This window comes from Sceloporus undulatus, chromosome 3, assembly GCF_019175285.1.
Source record: "Sceloporus undulatus isolate JIND9_A2432 ecotype Alabama chromosome 3, SceUnd_v1.1, whole genome shotgun sequence".
NCBI classification, from domain to species: domain Eukaryota; kingdom Metazoa; phylum Chordata; class Lepidosauria; order Squamata; family Phrynosomatidae; genus Sceloporus; species Sceloporus undulatus.
This window is the reverse complement of record NC_056524.1, coordinates 202,634,976-202,656,789: the sequence shown is the minus strand read 5'-3', so window position 1 is coordinate 202,656,789 and position 21,814 is coordinate 202,634,976. Positions and strand designations below refer to the sequence as shown.

At 39.1% G+C, this 21,814-nt stretch overlaps 1 protein-coding gene across 3 annotated transcripts in view; it reads left to right on the top strand.

Annotated features, from left to right (window-relative positions):
* The window catches only part of VTI1A (vesicle transport through interaction with t-SNAREs 1A), a 324,341-nt gene extending 304,377 nt beyond the window's left edge, over positions 1 to 19,964 (top strand). For all 3 annotated transcript variants that reach the window (XM_042457375.1, XM_042457371.1, XM_042457372.1), the window contains one exon: positions 17,605 to 19,964. Coding sequence is in view for 1 of the 3 variants with exons in the window: in XM_042457371.1 (XP_042313305.1) it covers positions 17,605 to 17,698 (94 nt within the window). In the remaining 2 variants the exon portion in view is untranslated. The remainder of the gene's footprint in view (positions 1 to 17,604) is intronic.
* The last annotated feature ends 1,850 nt before the right edge of the window (positions 19,965 to 21,814 follow it).

Genomic DNA, 21,814 nt, shown 5'->3' with positions numbered 1-21,814 from the left:
GATCTTAGGAATCCCAAGGCAAAACAAATTAAGCATTTCTGGAGTGTTCTGACTATATTATTGATTAACTGACTATGGCCTGTTACAGACTGCCAAAATAAAACTGCTTCGGGTCTCTTTGGAGGTATGCTATTTAAATGATGCATGGGTCCTAAGAGTCCAGAGGTCGCGCCAAAGCCACATTCCATTCCTAAGCACTCGAGTGCAGCTTTGGTGCAGCTTCCGGATTCTTAGGGTGCATGCATCATTTAAACAGCATACCTCCAAAGAGACCCGAAGCAGCTTTATTTTGGCAGTCTGTAACAGGCCTATATTAACTATACTGATTAATTGGTGCTTTCTACTAATGACAATAACAATCTAAAATGTAAGGGAGAGGTTCATCATAAATAGTTTTCATTAGGTACTTTCTTGATAATTTTCCATTATGGTTTTATATTGCTTGTTTCATGATTGGCTAATATATCACCAGAATCCTTCTATGAATCACTATATGTTGTTGCTTGACGTTGCTAAGTAGATTTTCCAAAACTGTTATAAATGGTAAAATGTATGTTTGCTTCAATGCCCAACTGCTCATCTTCACTGCTGATATCCGGACTGGCACTGTGTCATTAAGTAAATTGCTATCTTCAGTTGGATATGACTCCATTCTTGAATCCAAAACTTCACACAGCACTGAAGGTTCCCCTTCAGTAAACAACGTGAATAACATGTCAATACTGACTTGTTTCCTCTGTGTCATGGAACACTATCCCAGCTAGTAAAGTGCATCCTACTTTTTTGAAAATATTTTCACAGTGGTTCACAGGATACACACACCTATATTGAAGTAACATATGAGCCAGAAACAGGGTAGTCCCACTATCCATACATTTGGACATATCGGAAGGGGTTGTGCACAGACCTTTTCCACATAAACAGAGGGTGAGCGGGCCAAGGATTCCATGGAGGTATTCTAAGTACATTCATCAGTATGTGCAGAGGACTAGATGATAAGACTGTTGGGTGTACCAGCAAAAGAGAGGCAGCACTAACATGTGTAGTCCCATGAGCCCCTTGTGTAGTCCCATGGTACCCCTTTATTTTAGCATACTTGTCAAAGTTCCATTATCTCTGAAGCACTGTTTACCTTAAAGATTTCAGCCCTATTAATTCAAACATCCTTTCTATTTGACCAAACATCTTGTTGTCAGAACCTTGATTAGAGCTTCAGATTTTGGGGATGAACCAAAGTGTAGTGTCATTATGTGTTTTTAACAATAAATATGCAGGAATTGCTCTTGGAGAAGAGCTCTGTTTTGCTATTCTGTTTATCAGCCATCCACTGACTGACCCAGGTAGCTGCACCTGTGACAAGTTTTTGTAGCAATCTCTGAAGAAGAAGAAGAAGAAGAAATGCAAAAGTAATCAGCACATTTTTGCCTTTCATTTATCTCTGTCATCTGGGAATCTGATCCTGATAGTATCAGGAGCAATGAAAGGTACATCCTGACATTATTTCAGGAGAGGTTTTTTTTTTTGTCTAGACAGTGAAGATCAACTACTTCTATCTCTGGAATACACATATGAGAGGAAAGGGAGGGGGAGGATTCCAGGCTGGAGGCCAGAGGGGAGTGGGGGTAGTAAGCTGTCTATATTTTCTAAAAAAGAAGTTAAAAACCACCACCTACTCATCAGGTGGTTGGAGACCAAGCTTGTAACAATGTGCTGCAGGCAGAAGTTCTGAAAATCCCAGAAAGTGTTGAAAACATCTCTAAACAAGGTATTTTTCTCCTGCACCTTTCTTGCTAAAGGTCCCAATTGCTGCCAAGAAAACTAGTGAGAATGTTAGCTGCCAAATAAAAAATTTATGACAGAGTTTGGCAAAGAACTGTATCACTGCTTGTTTTATACATTTCCACAAGGCTATTGAAGAAGGGTTTTGTTTTTTGGGGGTTTTGTTGCTTTTTCGAACACATACAGATCACTGATCATCATGTTCTGTAATAATAAAAAGTTAACCCAAGTATGATTGGCAATACAATGTTTTCAGTATTAAATAACTGCCTGTAAGTCTTTGACAGGTTAATATTTTTATATAAAAATCCCTATAATCTCTCTGTGTGTGTGTCTGTGTGTATAACTAAGTGTAAAAACATCTGATAGGCACTTGTGAGGTGAGTCCAGTCTTGTAGTAAAAATACATGAAATCATCAATTAAAAATGTGTTGCATTAGCATTTCTACTTGTTATACATTCACGTCTGGGTCAGTAAAATGGCTGTTGAGAACCATAAAGGAGCTCATTCACAACAACTTGTGCATGGCATTGATAGTTGAAAAACAGGAGAAATAATAGGCTGGATTTGTCTGCCTCTCCAATATCTATTAAGCTTTTTGGCTGTGTTATTAAATTAATAGTATGGAAGGGGAAAATATTTCAGTGGGTACTGAGCTTAGAAAGGGAATATATTCAATACAAGATGCTGATGGTAGTAATTAAGCTGGTTGAAAATGAAGTTAACACCTTTTTTAAAAGTTACTTTATCTGTTTGATAGTACAAAATGACCTCATTTTCTCTAACTGAACTGCAATAAGTCTGAAGTTCCAAAGTAATCATTAGGTCTGTTTAACATAGATTTCATGATCCGTACTTTGATTAACAATTCTGTAGCAATTAGTTAAGGCCCAGAACCTTGGAAAACCCTACAGCCAGTCCTAGGTCCCAGAGCATCAAATACAATAAGGAATGCTTTCTCATTTGGAACCCTGGTGGCACAGTGGTTAAACGCTGGTACTGCAGACACTAACTCACAGATCGACAAGGTTGTGAGTTCAATCCCAGACTCAGGGTCAACTCAGCCTAGAATCCTTTTGAGGTAGCAAATATGAGTACCCAGCTTATTGGGGGCAATTGGCTTACAGTTGTAAACCGCTTAGTGACTGCTTAGTGCTATATGAAGTGGTATTGCTATTGCTAGGTTCACTGCAAAAGCTCAACCCCCTGCTAATGGAAAGAAAAGTCATAGTTTCTTCCTCCCTCAGTGGCCAAGAAATCTTAGGCACCCTTCATATCACAACCAGAAGCAAGAACTCCACAGCCCCTTACTGCATTTTAACATGTTTAAAATGCATATACCCTCTTATAAACCATTCCATAATAAATACTGCCCTTCCCAATTAGGCAAGTTTTGGTCCATCATGGAGTTAGCTGAACTCTGTATATTCAAGACAGGTGTTGACCTTGCTTCTCAGTGCATACCATATATACTTGACTGTAAGTCGAGAAATTTATCCCCCAAATGGACTCCAAATCCTTTGTAGACTTATACACGGGTCAATACAGTAGGTATCCATTCTGGATCCCTCCCCCCACAGATACCCCCAAAAGTGGGACATCAAGTCCCATTGTCCCTAATGGCTGCGTGGGGGCTCAAAGCAGTTCACAAAGTGGGTGATGTAAATCAAATTGAGGGCTTGAAGGAATTGGGAGGGGAGGATAAGCAAAATAGGCAGGCAGGAGCCTTTGACGGATGGAAAGCCTTGCCTCCTTTCCATGTCCGCCTCCCCCTCCTCCGCTGTGTCAGCCATTAGGACGATGGAAGTCCCCAGGCTGCTCGAAAGTGAATGACGCAGGGGAGGAGGAGGAGGAGGTGGCGGCAAAGAAACAAGGCCACCCACACGCCACAGCCTCCAGGCTGCTTGAAGATGAATGACGTGGCAGAGGACGAGGAAGACAACACTATAAGCATGCGGCCTTGTCTCTTGGCCATGTCTTCCTCCTCCTCTGCTGTGTCATTTGCTATCAAGTGGCTTGGGGGCTTTGCCAGGCAGGCAGTCTTGCAAGGACGATGAGGAGAGGGGGGATAGAGACAAGACTGCCCACCTAGCAGAACCTCCGGGCCACTTAAAGATGAACAACATGGCAAAGGATGAGCAAGACAATGGGGTGGGTGGACAGCCTTGTCTCTGTAGCAAAGATACACACAGTATATCTCTATATTCTACCACCTCATGTTTCTGGCATGCCCTTATTATAACTCCCTTGCCTAGGAAATAATGTCCAGCAGTACTCTGAACAAAATGATCAGACATCAAAGTATAAGAACTGTTCCATTATGGAAGTCTAATAAGTTCTGTGTACAAAATATTAGTTTATATATTTCATGGTCTTTGATATAAACCACCAAAGACAGGCCGCCATTAACGGGATTATTCCATGCAGCATTCAGAGTTAATTCACAGAAGATAAATCAGGCAACTATCATAAGCAAATTAGTATTGGATTAAGAGATTAAGTAAAATAAATTTGGCTGGGGGTTATTTAGACTTAGAAACATTAAGCAGTCATATATATATATATATATATATATATATAGTTACTATTCTTAAGATGCTACTTTAATTTACTGGAAACCTAACATATAGAATGTATTTCATATTCATAGAGAGCTGATGTGAGTGGTATAAGTGTTAGACTAGGACACCGGGAGATTGGGGTTTGAATCCCCATTCAGCCATTGACATCTACTGGGTGACCTTAAGCATGTCACACACACTCAATCGCAAAAGAAGGCAAAGGCACCCCCCTTTTTTAAAAAAAATCAAATCTTGACAAGAAAAACCCATGATAGGTTCGCCTTAGGGTCACAGTAAATCAGAAATGACTTTAAAGCATTCAACTACAAGGACAAAAATTTCATATTCATTGTGTTCATTGGCTCTGGAACCATTTAACACTTATGCATACATCCTTAATTTCCTGTGTATTAGATAACTGTGGACTTCTGCTGGTAGAATGACAGAACCAGCAGAATCAGGAGAAAGTGATCCACCTCCCCTGCAGCCCTCCTCCCCTGCATTCTTAACCTCATTCTGGAATGAGGAACCTCCAGGTTCTGTTTTTAGGTTGTAAGGAAAGCTCCACGAGAGCAGGGGCGTAGCCAAGGGGGGGTTCTTGGGGTCTGGACCCCCCCTTCCATTAGAAAAATGAATGGTGCATGCTGCTGAGCCGCCGCACCCAAGCCCCATTCTAATGGTGGCACTTAGTCTGGACCCCTCCCCCCCACCTTCCTAAAATCCTGGCTACGTCCCTGAGGAGAGACTGTAAAGGAAGAAACTTCCATTGAGCCCACCAAAATGTTGTACTTATTTCTCTGTTATTTATGGTATATTAGAGTATTTGAAGTACACACATGCATCCATTTTTGGAATACACACATGCACACAGGTAAGATCAAGATGGATTTCACCATGCTGTCCTTTTAATTCGTTTTCATAATGTTTCTGCTTTTAAATCAAATAAGTGGCCCAAGAGTTATTGTGATGAAGCAGTTAGCATGTTGATCTGGGACTCTACTCCATAAGTACAGTCTTCAAAGTACACCATGTCTGAGATTATAGATAATTAAAAGTGGCTTCCCTTAACTGCTGGCCAAATAAGCTCTTTATGTTCTCCTTTGGAGTGAAACCTATATTCTCTTCTCCGCTGGGAGATGCACAGTGACAACTATAAAGAAGGTTCTTGTTGATTACATGGATTCCTGTCAGGTGGGGTGAGCTGAGTGTGGCCCCAGGGCCACATGAAGCCCCCCTCCCCAGACCCCCCATTTTTCTTTTTCTTTTTTTTCCAAAAAGAAAAAGTAGGTTGCCCATTCTGGAAGCCTCCAAAAGCATCAACTCATCTTTTTGATAGGTTAGAGTGCCCTCTTGTTCTTTTAAACCTAAAACACGTCATAACTAGAAGTGAACTTCCAATCACTTCCTTTGTTGTTCTTCTTCTCATCCTCATTGTCAATATTCTTGTCATTTGGAGAGTCTGTGCAGCCTCTGGCCCAAGGGCAGAAATGTGCTCCATACCCAGGGTTATTGGCCAGGCTTGCCTTGTTGACATTTGAATGAGTTTCTTGGATGATGGACTTGGACCCAGTGTAGTTTATTTTTCCATATATACCATTTTGGTGGATTATGGCTAAAGAAATTCAAAATAAACATCATATAAGTAGTAAGATACGGCATTACATTTGAGAAGCAGCCTGGTGTGCCAGTGACAGTTCCTTACAATGCATCGTAGGTGTCTTCAGGTAGTCTCCTAATTTTGGGAATGACTCCTAGGCCCAGAATGCTGCTGTGGGATGGGTACTTTTTAAGTCTCACTGGTCATATAGTCTTTTCCATCTTTCCCTTAAGCCTTTCCACATTATTGTGTAGTCCTTTTGTTGGCAGTACATTCTTAGCCTAGATTATCTTTTTCTGCTCAATTCATGTCAAATATGCTAGTATTTTGTCTTCTAAATGAACAGGCCAAAGCCCATATGAAAATGCTCATAAATGTAGACTTCATAAATTCTGTTGGTGGGTGATTCAGAAATGTGTGAATGCTGGAATGCATACATTTCTGATAGCTGTCTACATATTTGCATATATTAATACATACTTATTGTTCAGTACTGCCCACCTGAGAAAGTGTGAGTTTATATACAGCAAATGAGGTCAATCTGTGCATTAACTGTGTCATTTTAGTTTGTGGGTAGACACGCACATATCTGAATGCTTCCCCATACAAAGCATAAACAGAATAGAAATGACACTTAGAAATCTGTCAATGAACAAGTTTAGCATCTCACCAGTTGTTGTTGCTGCTGTTACTGTTACTATATTTATTTCGATCTCACCAGATGGGATCTCAAACTGGTTTGGAACAATTTAAAAAATTGTGTAGGACTGTAAATAGTCTTCAAAAACACAGGTTTTGAAAACTATTTAGATGAATTTGCATGTGTATTTTATGCACAGAAAACAGCATTATTAAAGAAATAATAATGAAGAAATATTATTTTTTGTGTTAAAATGCTGTTTTCTGCATTTTTTAAAAAATGCTGTAATTTGGGACTTATTCTACATAAAACTTGCACAGTATTGTTTTCTGCACAGAAATGGAGTCTCTTACACAGAGAATACTATTTTCAGTGCAAAAAAAGAGTGAATTTTGCATGGAAAATGTTCTGAATTATAAAGATTCTCGTCAAGCCAGGATTCTCCTTGTTAGAATTTTCTGACTCTCAAGAAACACTTTTGTGACCATTTTTCAAATAGTTTGCCATATTCTTTCATTCTCCTATGATCACGCTCAACTGGACTACAGTATAGCTTTCAATTTGAACTAGATGAGTTAGATCCAACCATCATTCTAGTTGTCCTTTGTACACTGACTGAGGAGAAACACCTGGACCCTGGACCAGTGCTAGTTCCTGAGCCATTGGCTACTGTCCCTAGTATGTTTCAGGGGGAAAACCATTTGTAGCCAATGGGCACAAACATGATGCCAATCCCTGGCTCATTGGGCAAAATAAATACCAGTCCCTTTCATCAGATAGCCTGAGAAGCATTGCCTTGGGCAACTGTCTTGGACCAAGCCTGGAAAGCATCACTTGTTCATCACATTGAATGAGGTGAATAGGATTTTCTGTCTAGCTCAGACAAAATACCTTGAGTAAGTGGTGTCCATTTTCTTATAATCCTGCTAAAAAGTAGAAGGTTATGGCAGTGGGCATTTTGAAAAGTTAACTTCTTGATATATTTGCCAAACTAAGGCAGTCATATCTTCCTCTCCTATTGTTTTTTTGTATTGATCTCCCTGGACAAAAACTAAACCGGTAGTTATATGTACTAGTAAGATGGCAGTGTATAATGGGAACCAAGATATTTTCATGAAACAGATATAGGTACCAAAATTTACCATATATTTCCATGTGATGGGCAGCTCCATACATAACAACCTATTGTATGCTTGAAGTTTCCCCAGAAATTGAAGTAAATGTGCGATCTTGAACACAAAGAGAATCCATTTACTGTGTGTGTTCTATGCCTTCAAGTTGCCTATTGACTTATAGTGAACCCATGAATTTCCTAGTTTGCTTAGGCAAGAAATACTCAGAGGTGATTTTGCCTGTTTTTTCCTCTTTTCACTGGAACACTATCTATTAGTAAACGTGTGAGTTGCATTTGAGCCCTGAGCATTTTTACTATCCAATGATCTCAAACTTCTGAAATGCTTATCTTCCTATCTAAAAATTATTGAGTAGATCTCCTCATTTTATTTATCCCTTGAGGAAGCAACTACCTTTAGAGTGTATCAGATTGAGACCTGAAGTGTTTTCTGTGAGTGCATAGGAAGAAATAAGCCATCACATCCTTGCCAAATTCATGACTCTAATCTCACCACCAAACAAAAAAGAGAAGTCTGTAGTTCAAATGCCGCTAGGTATGCCTGTTCCCCAACTTCCCATTCAGTGGCTTCTCCCAATATACAGAAGGCTGGTTGTTTTTATTAAGGCATAACATTGAATTTATTGCAAAATTTCAAGTATGTCTGCTTCCTAATAGCAATATTTTATTATTTTCATTTACCCATGGAAAGAGAAGTACTTTAATAGTAGCAAGTATCTCCTGTCAGCTAATTCTCTATCATGAAAACCATTTGTGAATACATCCATCCTTTTTATTTATTTCTTTTTCACTGATTCCATCTCTCCTATTCCCAGGATTTCTCTGTGAATCAGTTGGGCAAAATAATGATTTTTATTTGTTTCGCTGGCCTTCTGCAAAATTAGCTTATGAACTGTTTTTAGAGGAAGGCTCAAAGCACACAGCACAGGTTGGGGGGGGGCGGATAAGCCTATAGCAGTCAAAATTGTTGTCTGAAATGTCTTCAGACTGGAAGGCTGAATTTATTGCACAAAACAAGTCCTAGCAATGTGGAGGTGTGCAGTCCTGCTCATTATCCCTGGAAAAACGGGGAACCAAAAAGCACAGTAAAAAAAATTAAATTTTAATAATGCTAGTGATATTTTCTAAATCCTTCTTGACAGAAAGATTCTCATTATTTTTATCTGTCTCAGAGTAGGCTCCTTTAATGCCATCTTCACAAATGGCCTTAGCCATGATTGTTTTCTTTTCTTCATAGCATTGTTGGGAGGGGTATGTGGAAGATGAATATATACAATACATACTAAAAGGCTTTTCTATCATTCAAAAAGGGCCATAAAGTGCTAACATTTTGGATAGCACATTTTCAAGAACAATTGCTGTATGTGCCTTGGTGGGGGTGAGTGGAATCATCTTGGTTTGGTTCAGGGTTTTAGCTTATTCAAAAGAGGTCAACACTGTTAAGACAACTGTAGAAAATTTCCTCTAGTAAAAGACACCTCGTACAAACATAGAAAGAAAAATAAGCCTAAATACAAAAGTGGTCTCCAGGGTCTAATATATCTGCTGTTTAAAACCATAGACTGATTGAAATCACAATGAAAGCAGAAGTTGTTTGGTTTTGTATTAGAGAACTTGAATTTACTCTTTTAAGCAAAGATTGCCAATTTGACTTAGCTCTAACCACCCCTTAAAGCGTTCATTTTGTTTCAGTAAAATTTGTGGAATGTAAATGAAACCACAGTAGCTGAGACACCATCATGTTTCTTCTTCTTGGCTTTTTCTACATGTATGTTACTGCTAGTGAAAAAGTTGTTTTATTTGGATATATGGTTTTTGTTTTCCTCATTTCTTTAGAAACCCATGTGACTACACATACCCAAACCAAGACTTTTAAAACAAACCTCCAGTCTGGAACATCCTTACAATGACTGGCTGGCCATTGCTTGCAATTTCATGCATGTATCAAAATCTTTGTGTGTTGATCATCTTACTCTGGATATAGAAGGGGGCCTCTGGGGTAGGAGGCAGGCAAAGTATCTGTGGTTCAAGTGCAAAAGAATAGGCAGTGTCAAGGTACAGTTGGGTAAGGGTGGATAAACCAAACATAGGCTGGTGACCAAGGAGAAGGGGAATCACTAATGCAAACTAGCAAAACAGTCCAGCCATGCCTCAGAGCAGACATGAAGAATGCAGCAGGCCCTATAGGTTGCATAACTGGAAGCACACACAGTTGGTTTCCTGTAATCACCTGAATTCAGAATTAGCCCTTTCATGGCATGGGAGTTCATTTTAAAGAGGAATCTGCAGTCTCCAGAAATCCCAGCTATATGATTACTCCACCACAGCCACTGTGTATTACAGCCCCTTTGTACGTAATGTAGAATGACCATGTGGCCTACTATTCAGAGAATGATCGTTTGTTTTGAAGAGGTGACAATTATATATCCACTTGTTGATATCATTCTCTATTTGAAGAACTAATGAGTTCAAAGCCAATTTAATTATATATAATCATAAGAAAGTAGAGCAGGAGCTCTGAGTTTTCATATTCAGGATTAACACCTAGTCAGGAGACTGAGCAGGTACATGAACATTCAGTCAAAGTCTTAGAATATTATTATCACAAGAGCCCCATTCTTGCTGCAGTCGTGCTCATCAATGAAAACACAAGCATAGTGGTTTGTGAGTAGCCATAATTGCACATCTTCACAGTTGCACAACTGGGGTTACTGCTGCCATCACACTCCCCGTTACCCCTCCCTCCCTGCCCTATGCCCTACCCAGCATCATTTTCGCGTGACACTTTTAAAAGCACCATTCTGTAATTCTGGTAATGAGATCTAAGTTCTTAAAAAAGGAAAGAGGGGGGGGGAATGCAAAATAAAAGAAAATTAGGCTGCTTGGGGATAGGGGAGGGACAGGAGGAGATGGTGACATGACAACTGCCAATATTGCAACTGCTGCAGCAGTGACATTTCACACAGAAGGAATGTTGGGACTGCCATGTGATTGGAAACTATTGATGGATTTCCCCCATCAGTAAAAGAGGACACCCTAACCACACTTGGCATACACAGCAGCTATGGGGCAGAGGTGACGTCCTGTGATAAGTATTGTCAAATGCACTATTGTAAGATTATAATCGTGGTTTAAAAGCTACATGTAGTCACTGTACAGTACTGAGATCTACTGCATTTCTGTTTGAAATATAACAATCATTTTGAAATTGCATTTAGAAATATGAATTAACATATGGAAATATGCTAAACTCTCCTCTTTTTTGGTGATGCTATTGACTACTTTCTGGTGAGTGTCCAACCTGAGATTGGGTTGCCTGTACATGTAGAGGAAAAAGCTTGCAGGCCACAAGGAATAGGGAAGACCCACCAGGAAGAGAATGCAGTTTCAGTCATCTACTCGGCATGGTCAGTGAAGGTTCAGCTAGGCCAGAGGAAACAGCAGCAGTGACTGCAAAGGATGTGGCAGGTCAGCCTTCCATCCAGCCTAACTGAAACTTGCTAAACATGAATCATTGTGGAGGCAGAGACTTGCTAGGGGGAGGAAGTGGCAGTGGTGACAAAGATGAAGAGGTGGGCAAAGAACTCTTAGCAACATCTTCACCACCTTCCTCCTCATGTCCACAGCTACTTCCTGAGAGTTCCTTTTTGCCTTTTTGTACCCTCCCATAGCTGAGCGTCCACTGTTCATGCTAAACAGCCAAATCAAACCTTCAACCCCTATGCTGAGCTGGGTATATTTATAAAGGAACTGAAAAAGTGGGAGATCAGATAATTGAATGTGACTGTCCTGCTTAAAGTGGGACAGTTGCAGGATATGTGTGCTTAAACCTCTGTAGCCCACACATTCAATTATTGTAGCTCCTTTAGATATTTTTTAAATGTTTTTCCTATGCATCTCATGTTTGTCAGTGTTTTCTATTTCATTTACATGGACCGATAATTAGCTTTGTGTATCTGTATCAATTCGAGGGTCCAATTATCCACAAAGAATTCTCCAAATTTAAGTAGCCTAATATATAATGTTAACATACAGGAGTCAAACTCTATGCTGAGCTTGTTCTTCTTAAGATGAATGCTTGAATTTGGAGGAGTAAAAAAACATTCTGGAATGTGTATAATTCAGGTTTTCTCATTAGTCCATCTATGTTCTGTAGATCGAGATTTTTCCAAGACTTTCATTTAAAATAAAATAAACCTGATTTATGACAGCCATTTTTTGCATGATTGTATTATTGTCAGAGCAGAATGCCAATTGGAAATCCCTTCATTAATTTGAGAGGAAAGTTTCAAAGCATTTTGTATCATAAAGTCTGCAAATGACTGCTCATGTTACATAATTTGGATCATAATACTATGATTACTAATTCTCATTACAATTGTTATTATAGCAATTAGTGATTGATGGTAGAGCATCATTATGCTATGCTGGTCAATCATGCACTAAGGCCGATCTAAGACATTAGTTGAACAGTAAATGTTGTGCACTTTCCCCACTAATGAATGCAGTTTTGCTTTTTCTTAAAGGATTTGAACACAGTTGGAATCCTTGATATAAGAGTAGCTCATATGATACAATGTATTCACTTATCCTGTAACTCCTGCATGTACTACTATGTTGCAAACCTCCCCAGAGCCATTACATTGCTTAGACTTAGATGTAATTTTGACACAGCAAAGTCATGCAAAACAATGGTTTGGGGAGTTAGGGTGTGGTGATGGCTTGATTACTAGCGGCCCATAGCCTATTTGCTTTACCTCTAAGATGGACAGTGAGTCTTGTCATTCATTATTTTACTGAATAAAGTTGGCAATGACTGCAGAGTGGAGCTATCCAGACAGAGGTGGGCAATGATAGTGGGTTTAGGTGCCAATTTTCTGCCACCATGATATTGTCAGAACCACATGGGCTGAAAAAGACCTCCCCCAAAATAGAAACACTAAACCAAACCTGGGCAGATGTCTTCTGTTTTTGAAAAATTGGGATTTTTAAATATTGCGTAGTACGGGGGGGGGGGGGGCTTCAACCTCTTTAGAAGGAAAACTCCTGAAGGTTTCTATAAAGGACTATGTGCTTTTGCTTTTTAGCTAAATAACAGGCATTTGGAAGAGTCTGTAGGGACTGAGGGTAGGAAAAACAACCATGAGAGGCCTTGTATCAGTCCAGGTACTCACTTGGACACCCTTGTAATAGCAGGTTCCCAAGTAAAAGTTGGACACAGTGGCAACACATAAGAAATAAGGCCTGGAATACTCTGGAACAAAGTCTGTCCTAAAGCTTCATCTACGCTGTTGGTTTTTTTCACAAAACTTAGATGATATGGCACACCAAAAACTGCCCCTACCTAATTTCAAGACAAAGCAATTTCGAACCAGTCACACCCTATGTAGTTTTGGTATTTTAAGGCCAGGGCTACAAAATTTAGAATCCTAGAACGTAAATGATTAAAGGTACTGTGAAATGGATGCAGTGCTGGAACTAGACCTGAGAAACTCGAGGGGGGGGTCCCTTTTTCTACTTTGATAGGTAACCTCAATCAACTACTGTCTCAGGCTTTACAGCATATAAAATGCTTCACACAAGGAGAGCCTATGTACATAAGAAACCTGTAGTCATAGACGTCAGAACCTGCATGTGATCCTTGGCTGTGTGCCCATGATTGAGAAAGCACTCCATGCAATCTTTGACATAGGTTTAGCATAGCATTCTTTTCCCAGCCATGTTCTCTTTTTCGGAGATAAAATTTCTGTCTAGACAAATTTTTAAAATGTCCAGGGATTTTTAAAATGTCCACTACTGCTTTGCTTTCAACCACTTGCCCCCATCTCCTCATTAAAAGCTCCACTAGGAGAAGGGGCAGAGGCTAGCCCAGCAAATAGCTCAAAAAGAGAGCCTTGGGAAGGGGGAGAAGGGAGACAGGTCTGAGGGCAAGCTAACTGACCAAGGTGACTGAGGGAGTCTCCAGCCACGTGAGGGCAATGGAACAAGGTGACTTAGTGGAGGTAGCTGTTGGAAGAGGCAGGGAAATGAATAAGGGGAGGCAAACTTATTTCTACTTAAATATAATGAAGGTTAGGAATGTTTCTAGTAGCAATTATCACATCTTATATAGCAGGGATATTTAAAGTGAGAATCATCATAGCAACCAGTGGTTTGGAGTAGTCAGTGAGTAAATGTATCCTCTTTTTTGCTTTTCAAAATACTGTAACTTTAGTTTGACATGGAAACCATGTGAGAACTCTTGTTGGGTTGATTGGTAAAATCAGCAGTTTTAAAGATTTTCACCACTAAGCACTAGTACAATAGCTTACTTTTTCACCCATCTGCAAGCTTTCCCATCGATCTCCAAATACATTTGTGTGCAGAGAACTTAATATGTGATCCAAACCTCCATGGACACAACTCTATGACTAGCTGAAAAATGAGAAGAGAAGATTCCAAATGTCTTCCTCAGCTCAATTTTACAGTAGGATTCAGATCTAGGTACAAAAACTTTATGTGAATTTAGCACAGTGGCTGCATCGAATAAACAGTTAATTCGTCTTAATATCAGCAGCACTGTGATTCATAATGCAAACTGGAAGCATCCTTGATGTTTTAGTCACACATTCCTTTTAATTTGGCCATGCATTCTTTTAAAGCTACAGTGTGCTAACTTAATAAAATGCAGCATGCAAATGCACAAGTTTTTGCCTTCAGGCACTTTAACCATGGATGTTTCAGTGGGTGTCTCCTTTCAAGTATATATTCTTTCTTAAATTATTTACCCTGTAAACATGCTTTGCATTTTCAAAGGAAGCTTTGGGTTCCCTGTCTGGGAGATTTTGCTGAATTTTTTAGGTAAAAAGAATCCAAAGTTACAAATATTCATTAGGTCTTTTTTTGTTGCTAGTGGTAGGTTGGCAGCATGGCTGCCCCCCTCCTCCACAGATGATATTGAACCCTGTTTTTGCTCTTTTCCTCCCCCATTTGAAACTCCTTGTTGCTTTGCCTGGAGCAATACCCACTGGCAGTGTCTGGCTGTGACAGTACTGGAGGCCTCTTTACAGATGGGTCCTGCCAATGCCAACCATTGTTCTGCCATTGTGAGCTGGTTTGATTACAGAAATCCCACCCAGCCCCCAATCCCCTCGCCTCTCCGTTTCTCTTCTTTAGTGCCCTGCCTTGTTGATTTGAGATCTGAGATATGTTAACACCCACATCTAAATTTTCATATATTATTCCAAACTTTTCATCCTGTGTGGTGGAGCTCTAGTTGTCCAGCGACACATGCAAAGGTTGCCTTGTTCTGAGCCCCAAGCATAAAGGAGTAGCGTCTATATAACTTTTCTAAAGATCTGTGGAGAGCACTTATTTGAGAGTTAAATATGAAATGTAATAATAATTCTGCCGAGAAGCATGTTGATAACATCCTTCCTATTTCATGATTAATTTGTTCTGTTCAATATTGTATTCTTTTGCTGCGATGGGCAAGCTAATTCAGATTCCTAGAAGTTGAACTTTGATATACATATCCTACATTCACACTTTAATGGAACATTTAATTAGCAGTTACAGGTGGGGGTCTGCCATGCTTCGTCCTGAGCAGGATTTTAGAGACGAGTTTGCAGATTAAGTAATCTTCCAATCAAGTGTGAAGCCAGAGAATTAGAAATGAAACATTGGGAGGCATATTTTTTTCCTTACTTTAATTTGGGTGTGATGAAACATTAATAACTAGGTCAGATAGGGAATGATGGCTTAAGAATCTAGCATCTTAGATGTATGCATTTGCCTAACTCTGTGTTAGACTGAGCAAGTTTTATACACAGTTAATCCTTTGTAAATTAGCATTATGGATGCCTTGCAGCCTTCATCCCACAAATAAAATGGTTGTCAGCACAGTTGTATTAGAGGCATGTTACTGTATGTTACTTGAGGGTGATTTTTTCTCTCTCCTTTATAGAGTTTTCATGCTTTTCAATCTGTTTCTCTGCTGAATTTCAATTTCCCTGCTTTCCTTTTCAGGATCAATGAGAGTGACTGAGTAAATGTGCACTCTGCTTTTCAGGCATTTATTTGGGCAAATAGTTGGCTATCAGGTGCTGTTTTCCTAGAGAATAGCCCAAAAGAAATGGGAAAGAAAGAGAGGGGGAGAGGGGAGCACTAGCTAGCTCTAAGTTCAGGTGTTAATCTGCACTGCAAACTAATAAGAAGCAGAAGCCCCTTTAATTAGCTTTAGTTTGTTAGACCATTAAACATTTTTCCCTCCAAGAGAGACAGAGAACTTTGCTCCCTTTGGCAGAGTAAATATTGCCTGTTAAGTTTGAATTAGCTGTCATCGTGGGAGAATTAATGCTGCGCTTTATCCTTTCTAGTGAGGAAGGGGAAAATAAACGAGACAGATCTTAGTTCAGCTTTAAGTGATAAATGAGGACAAAGCAGGCCATTCATCTCCTGCTAGCAAAGTGGACACAAGCACTAAAGCAGTTTTGCGGAAGACGTGTCAGCAAATGTGATCATTTTGTAACCTGTCAGGAGGATAGAGAGCTAGTCCTTTTAAAGTGTCACAGGGGAGTGTGTTTGTCTGATGTGACAGTTTTCATCCATCCATTTACTTTTTTTTGAAGGTGTTGGAGCAGTGAGGGGTATTGTGAGAAAAGTAGAGAGGGATCTGAAGTTGGTTAAAAACTGCATTCTTCCACACTTCCACTTTCCAGGGCTTATGTCTGTCCATCCCACGCCATCCCTATATATATATATATATTTTTCTTTTCTCCATCCGAATCTTATAATACTTTTCAAGCAAAAATGTTCCTGCCATATAATTATTCATATTACTTCTCTTTAGGGAGATCAAAGTTAAAAAAACTACTTTAGATTAAAGCCTACTATTTTCTTTAAAAAAACCAATATTGACTCGTATCCTGTTAATTGTTTTTAAAATAAATTTCATATCACTCAAATTCTGAAAGTGATACCTTTTATTCTGACAGAATAAAAAGGTGCATCTCTAGAAATGGTCAAATAATAAGAGATGTTACTACTTCTTGCATCTTCATATTATTACTAATTTCTACCTTTTTGTTACCTAGCAGTATAATGTTTGTCTTATTACCATAACTGAATCTATGCTGCTGAGACAAAGAAGGCTTTTAGAACATAGGCTTCACAGTTTGACACTTGCTTCTTTATAATATATCACCCTTTTCCTCTTAACTATCTTTTATATTTCTCCCTTGGTACTTGGTACATATAAGTACCTTGCCAACACACATTTCCTATCCTTGAAATATTTTCTCTTAATAGCAGCATATACTCAAATTAGCTAACTCTTTCTCTTTCAATGAGAAACCAAAATAAAATTATTCAAGAAGGGCATAATAGTTTGGAATACTTTGTAGATGCACAGCCAGCCCTTTTCATCTATGAATAGCATGATATTTTGTCTTTTTATTCATCGGGTTTCAAATGTTTAGATAAATTATGAGATGTAAAACAGTCTGATACTATGCCTTTAAAATACCTATACAAGTTGTAAAGCACAGAGTCCCAGTATGAAATCCTTGCAGGTGATGTCTTTGCCCTTGTGTGACTATTTTTTAAAAAGGAGGTTGATCCAGATCTTAGTGAAAGCCCCTCCTTTTCCATATTGGTGGCCAAGAGCCTGTTTGGGAAGGAAAGCTTTTGTTGTTGTTGTTGTTGTTGTTCTCAGCAAGAGGTGGAAAGATGCATAATGTCACATCTACGTAATTTGGTCCTTAAAGACAAAAATAAGAAGCATATAGAAAAGAACCTTGCAAGCAATACATTTATTGGTAACTTGCATGAGAAAAAATGCTGAATGACTTGTATCAACCTTGCGTTGCATGGTTTTTCTTCTACCATTTTAACGTCTTCTTTTTCTTCTCCTAGGATCATCCAGAACCGGATTTTGATAGTGATCTTGGGAATCATCGTTGTCTTTGCAGTCGTGATGGTTATTTATTTTTCTGTCAGGGGACACTGATATCTTTGTTCTTGCTAACCAGCAACAAACTGCTTCAGAGTAATTAAGACAAAGTGGTCACATGAATCATTCCCTTACATTGAAATGGTTCTCCCTCTCAAAGCCTGCAGTTCAACTCTGGAGCAAGTAGCGTACACATATTTTGTCTTACTGGCTGCATGTATATATGATATTCTTCTTTGTTTCAAGAGTGTGAAATAGAATGACTGTTCTGGTATTCCCATATTAACATATGGAACAAACATACATAATTAACAGGTATAAAACACTGAATATGTAATTAGCATAACAAATTCCAGGCCAGATTTTTAATGATGAAAACAGTAAGACTTGACTTGTGTTGAATTAGTATTTAAATCTCTGTCAGGATGGTTCCTTTTAGGCTCTTAGAAGAGAAGCCAGCAAAAATTCAAAATGCACTACGTGTGTCATATTTGTGGTGAATAACTATCACAATTACAACTCAGCAAAGTGGAGAGTTATTATTTCTAATAAACATATCACTCTTTGACAGGATGGGTTGATGGCCACTGTCCAGCTATTATTGTAATATTATGATTTTTTTCTGATTTTTCAAACTTTTTATCTGACAATGTATATATTCTCATCTGTAGCCAATCCTAGATTATGAAAATAATTTCTTTTACAGTGTTGTCCTATGACCATGTTATTATGGTGTTAATATTGCTTTGTGTTACTGTGATCTTAATGTAAGTGAAGTTCAAGGCAAGAAGAAACTGGTCAATAGGCATGTAGAGATTCTCTCAAAGTCACTTCTGAGTTCAAACTGAAGACAATAATAAGATTTAAAATTTGAAGTGCTGTGCTAAAATTAACCTAATGGGATTGTGTGTGGAAAATAGTTTTAATGAATCATACCATATAAGATTCATTTTATTTAAATGAAAGTGATCTTATCTGGTGCTAACCCCCAAGATTACAGCTGCTGAGCCAGGAATGGCTAGATAACAATGCATGAGAACAGTTTGATTTGTCCGAAGCAAGTAAGACAACCTTCAGTTTGCCTTTCTTTAGCACTGCCCATGGTGATATTGTTTGTGCTCTCTCTTCTCCAGTATAGCTTACAACCCCTCTACTTTAGATAATGTGCAGAATTTATGTTGAGCCATCCGCATGCTATGTGCCCCTTACATGTGCAGATGTAATTTTTCAGGTGCTGTGTTGGTTCATATTCCTGTCCTCTCCATGCAACACTCAAAGCCCCCCTCCAGACCTCCTTTAAAGCCCTGATGCTGCCTTGTATAGGTATTCCATCCTTCAACATGAACAGGCAGGATTGGAGAAGCATCTGGCAATCCCCCACTCTAAACCAGATGTACAATGATTACAGTAGTGCTCTGAACTCCAGAGAACCCACATGGATTTCAGTGGTGATCTCATCATTGTGTGTCTGGTTATGTGGAGCAAACCTTCTCCAATGATGTCTAGGGGCATGAGAGGTATGACCAGAACTCCCAGCCCAGCACCTCTTAAATGAGATATCCTGTTCAATCTTAACCCCTTTTATGGATGAATGTTTAACACACATTTTTTTAAAAAAATGATCCTTACATAAAAACAAAAATCAGACTTGGGTGATACTATTATTAGGACAACTAAAGAGCAACAAAACTGATATGTTAAGTGGGGACTTACATTGCAGGATACAATATATGAAATAGCCCTCATAGTAGACAGACAGATGGAGACATGCACTCAACATAATTAGAATATGTACCACATAATTGGCAGGCCCCAAGTTGGATCCAGTTATTATAGTGCCCTAACATGAGTTGTTCCCTTTTCTGTTCCCTTTTACTGCTTTGAGTACATACTGCCACTTCTAGATATTATGGGAACTCTAATTTACATGGTTTTCATTGCCTTGGGAAGCTGAGAATTATAAAAAAGTATATTTGCCATGGAATTCTGAATGTTGCTCCACATACTTGCAGTATCTTCTTCTCATACAGCACTTTCAATCAATGTCCATGCCTTGCCATTTTCTGGTCCTGCCATTGTCACTTGAGAAATACAGGGGAAGCTCTGAAGCCACAACGTGGCCACCTCTGCTATAAAATATCTGTATCTCACATCATGTTCTATTATGTGTGCATTAAAAACATTAAGAAAAAAATATCCAAATACTTAATAATAACCAGGATTTTATCTGCATATGTTAACAAGGGGAGCCGGTGTGGTATGATGGTTAGAGTGTTGGACTAAGTCTCTAGGAGACCATGATGTGAAATCCCACTTAGCCATGGACACTTTCTCACCCCAAGAGGAAGGCAATTATACACTTCCTCTGAATAAATTTTACCATATGTTGGAATCATCTTGAAGGCACATAAAACAAGAATGCTAACAAAAGCTTTTCATAATATCTTTTAAAGTTCATCATGTGGACTCCCTTGGAAAGATTATGAAAGCAGAAGTTTTCAGCCCTTACGGAACAAACAAAAGTACAAAATATGTGGGGGAATTCAGATGATATGCAATTACTGGAAGGTCATAAGAATCTTGTAGCTTTATCCCACCTTGTATTTTAAAGAACACAGAGTCTCTGTTGGCTTTCATGATATCCCTAGTCAAACATTGAGGAATGGAATTTGGCCCTAAACCTGTTTACCATCCAGACACAAAGAACTGAGTGAAATCTATGTTGATGTAGCCGACTCAAATAAAACTTGTATAGCTTAGTGAAGAAATTCAAGATGAGGAGATTCACTAGAGAAATGCTGTTTATTGAAAAAGGTTAGGGCATGCATGTCTTCAGATAAATCATTTAAGTTGTGTAAACAGAACAGTAGCCTTTACCATCTTAATAATAGGGAAGGACTGAGTTCATGGGATCTGGGCAAATGGGATGAGGGCGAAGCCTGCTGGTGTTAAAATTATGTATCAAAGCAGGTCAGAAGATGTGCATTTTCACAAATCCTTTGTTCTAACGACAACAACTGTAAATATAAACCTGAAAGAAAAAAATATATTAAACTCTGTTGGTTCACTTGTTATTTGATATGGTTTGTCATTTATCTACCTCTTGACACCAGTTGTAAAATCTGCAGTAATTCTGATTTGCCCAACTACATCAACCATCATAATATTCAGATTAGTTTTTTTTTAAAAAAAAAACATGTTCTCTAGGATTCCAAAAATCTTACTTCAGAATCTCACCTAAACACATTCACTCAAGGATGCCAAATAAACAATGATATGCCTTATTATCAAAATCAAAAAGCTTTTCATTCTATAGTCTTAGATTTTTCCCCTCCTCTAACATTGGAGTTATGTCTTGCTAACTACTTAAAACAGCACTGTCACAATGCTATCAACATACTTGATAATTTGATAAATTAGTGCCTGATAGGAAGCAGTGTGGTGAAGTGGCTTGAGTGTTGGACTACAACTGTCGAGACCAGAGTTTGAATCCGTGCTTGGTCAGTGGCTGATGCTGGACAAATCACACTCTCACGGCCTCAGATGAAGGTAAAGCCAAACCCCCTTTGAACAAATCTTGCCAGGAAGACCCTGTGGTAGGTTCACCTTAAGCTCGCCATAAGTCACAAATGACTTGAAGCCATGTAACAACAACCTATTACATAGTATAGGCATGCTGTATTTTACACACACATGCACCGATTTCTGCTCTTGTTGTTGAAGTGCACACAAACCGCAACACTTTGGAACCTCAGAATTGTTCACTGAAATGAGTCTGCATAGTAATCTTGAGGTTAGGTTTCCCAGCTTTGTCTTGCCATCATATAATCAAGGCTGCTCAACATGGATGCCAGATGTGAATTCTTAGGGGAGGAGACTCTTGTGTCCCCCTGAATATTACTGGCCTGCAGCTCCTAGCATTTCTCACCATTAGGACTGCAGGGATGTGCAGTCTGACAACAATTGGAGGACCAAATGATTCCCATCCATGCATTCAGGTGCTAACTAGATAGCAGATGGTTTGGCTATACAGTAGGCCCTTCCCTTCCGTGGGGGATCCATTCTGGACCCACCAACCCCCCACATAAGGCAAAAAATTCGTATCCTCGAGCCCCATTGAAAACAACGGCTCACAGTGCCATTCTTTTTAAGTACAGTGCAGCATTAGCGTAA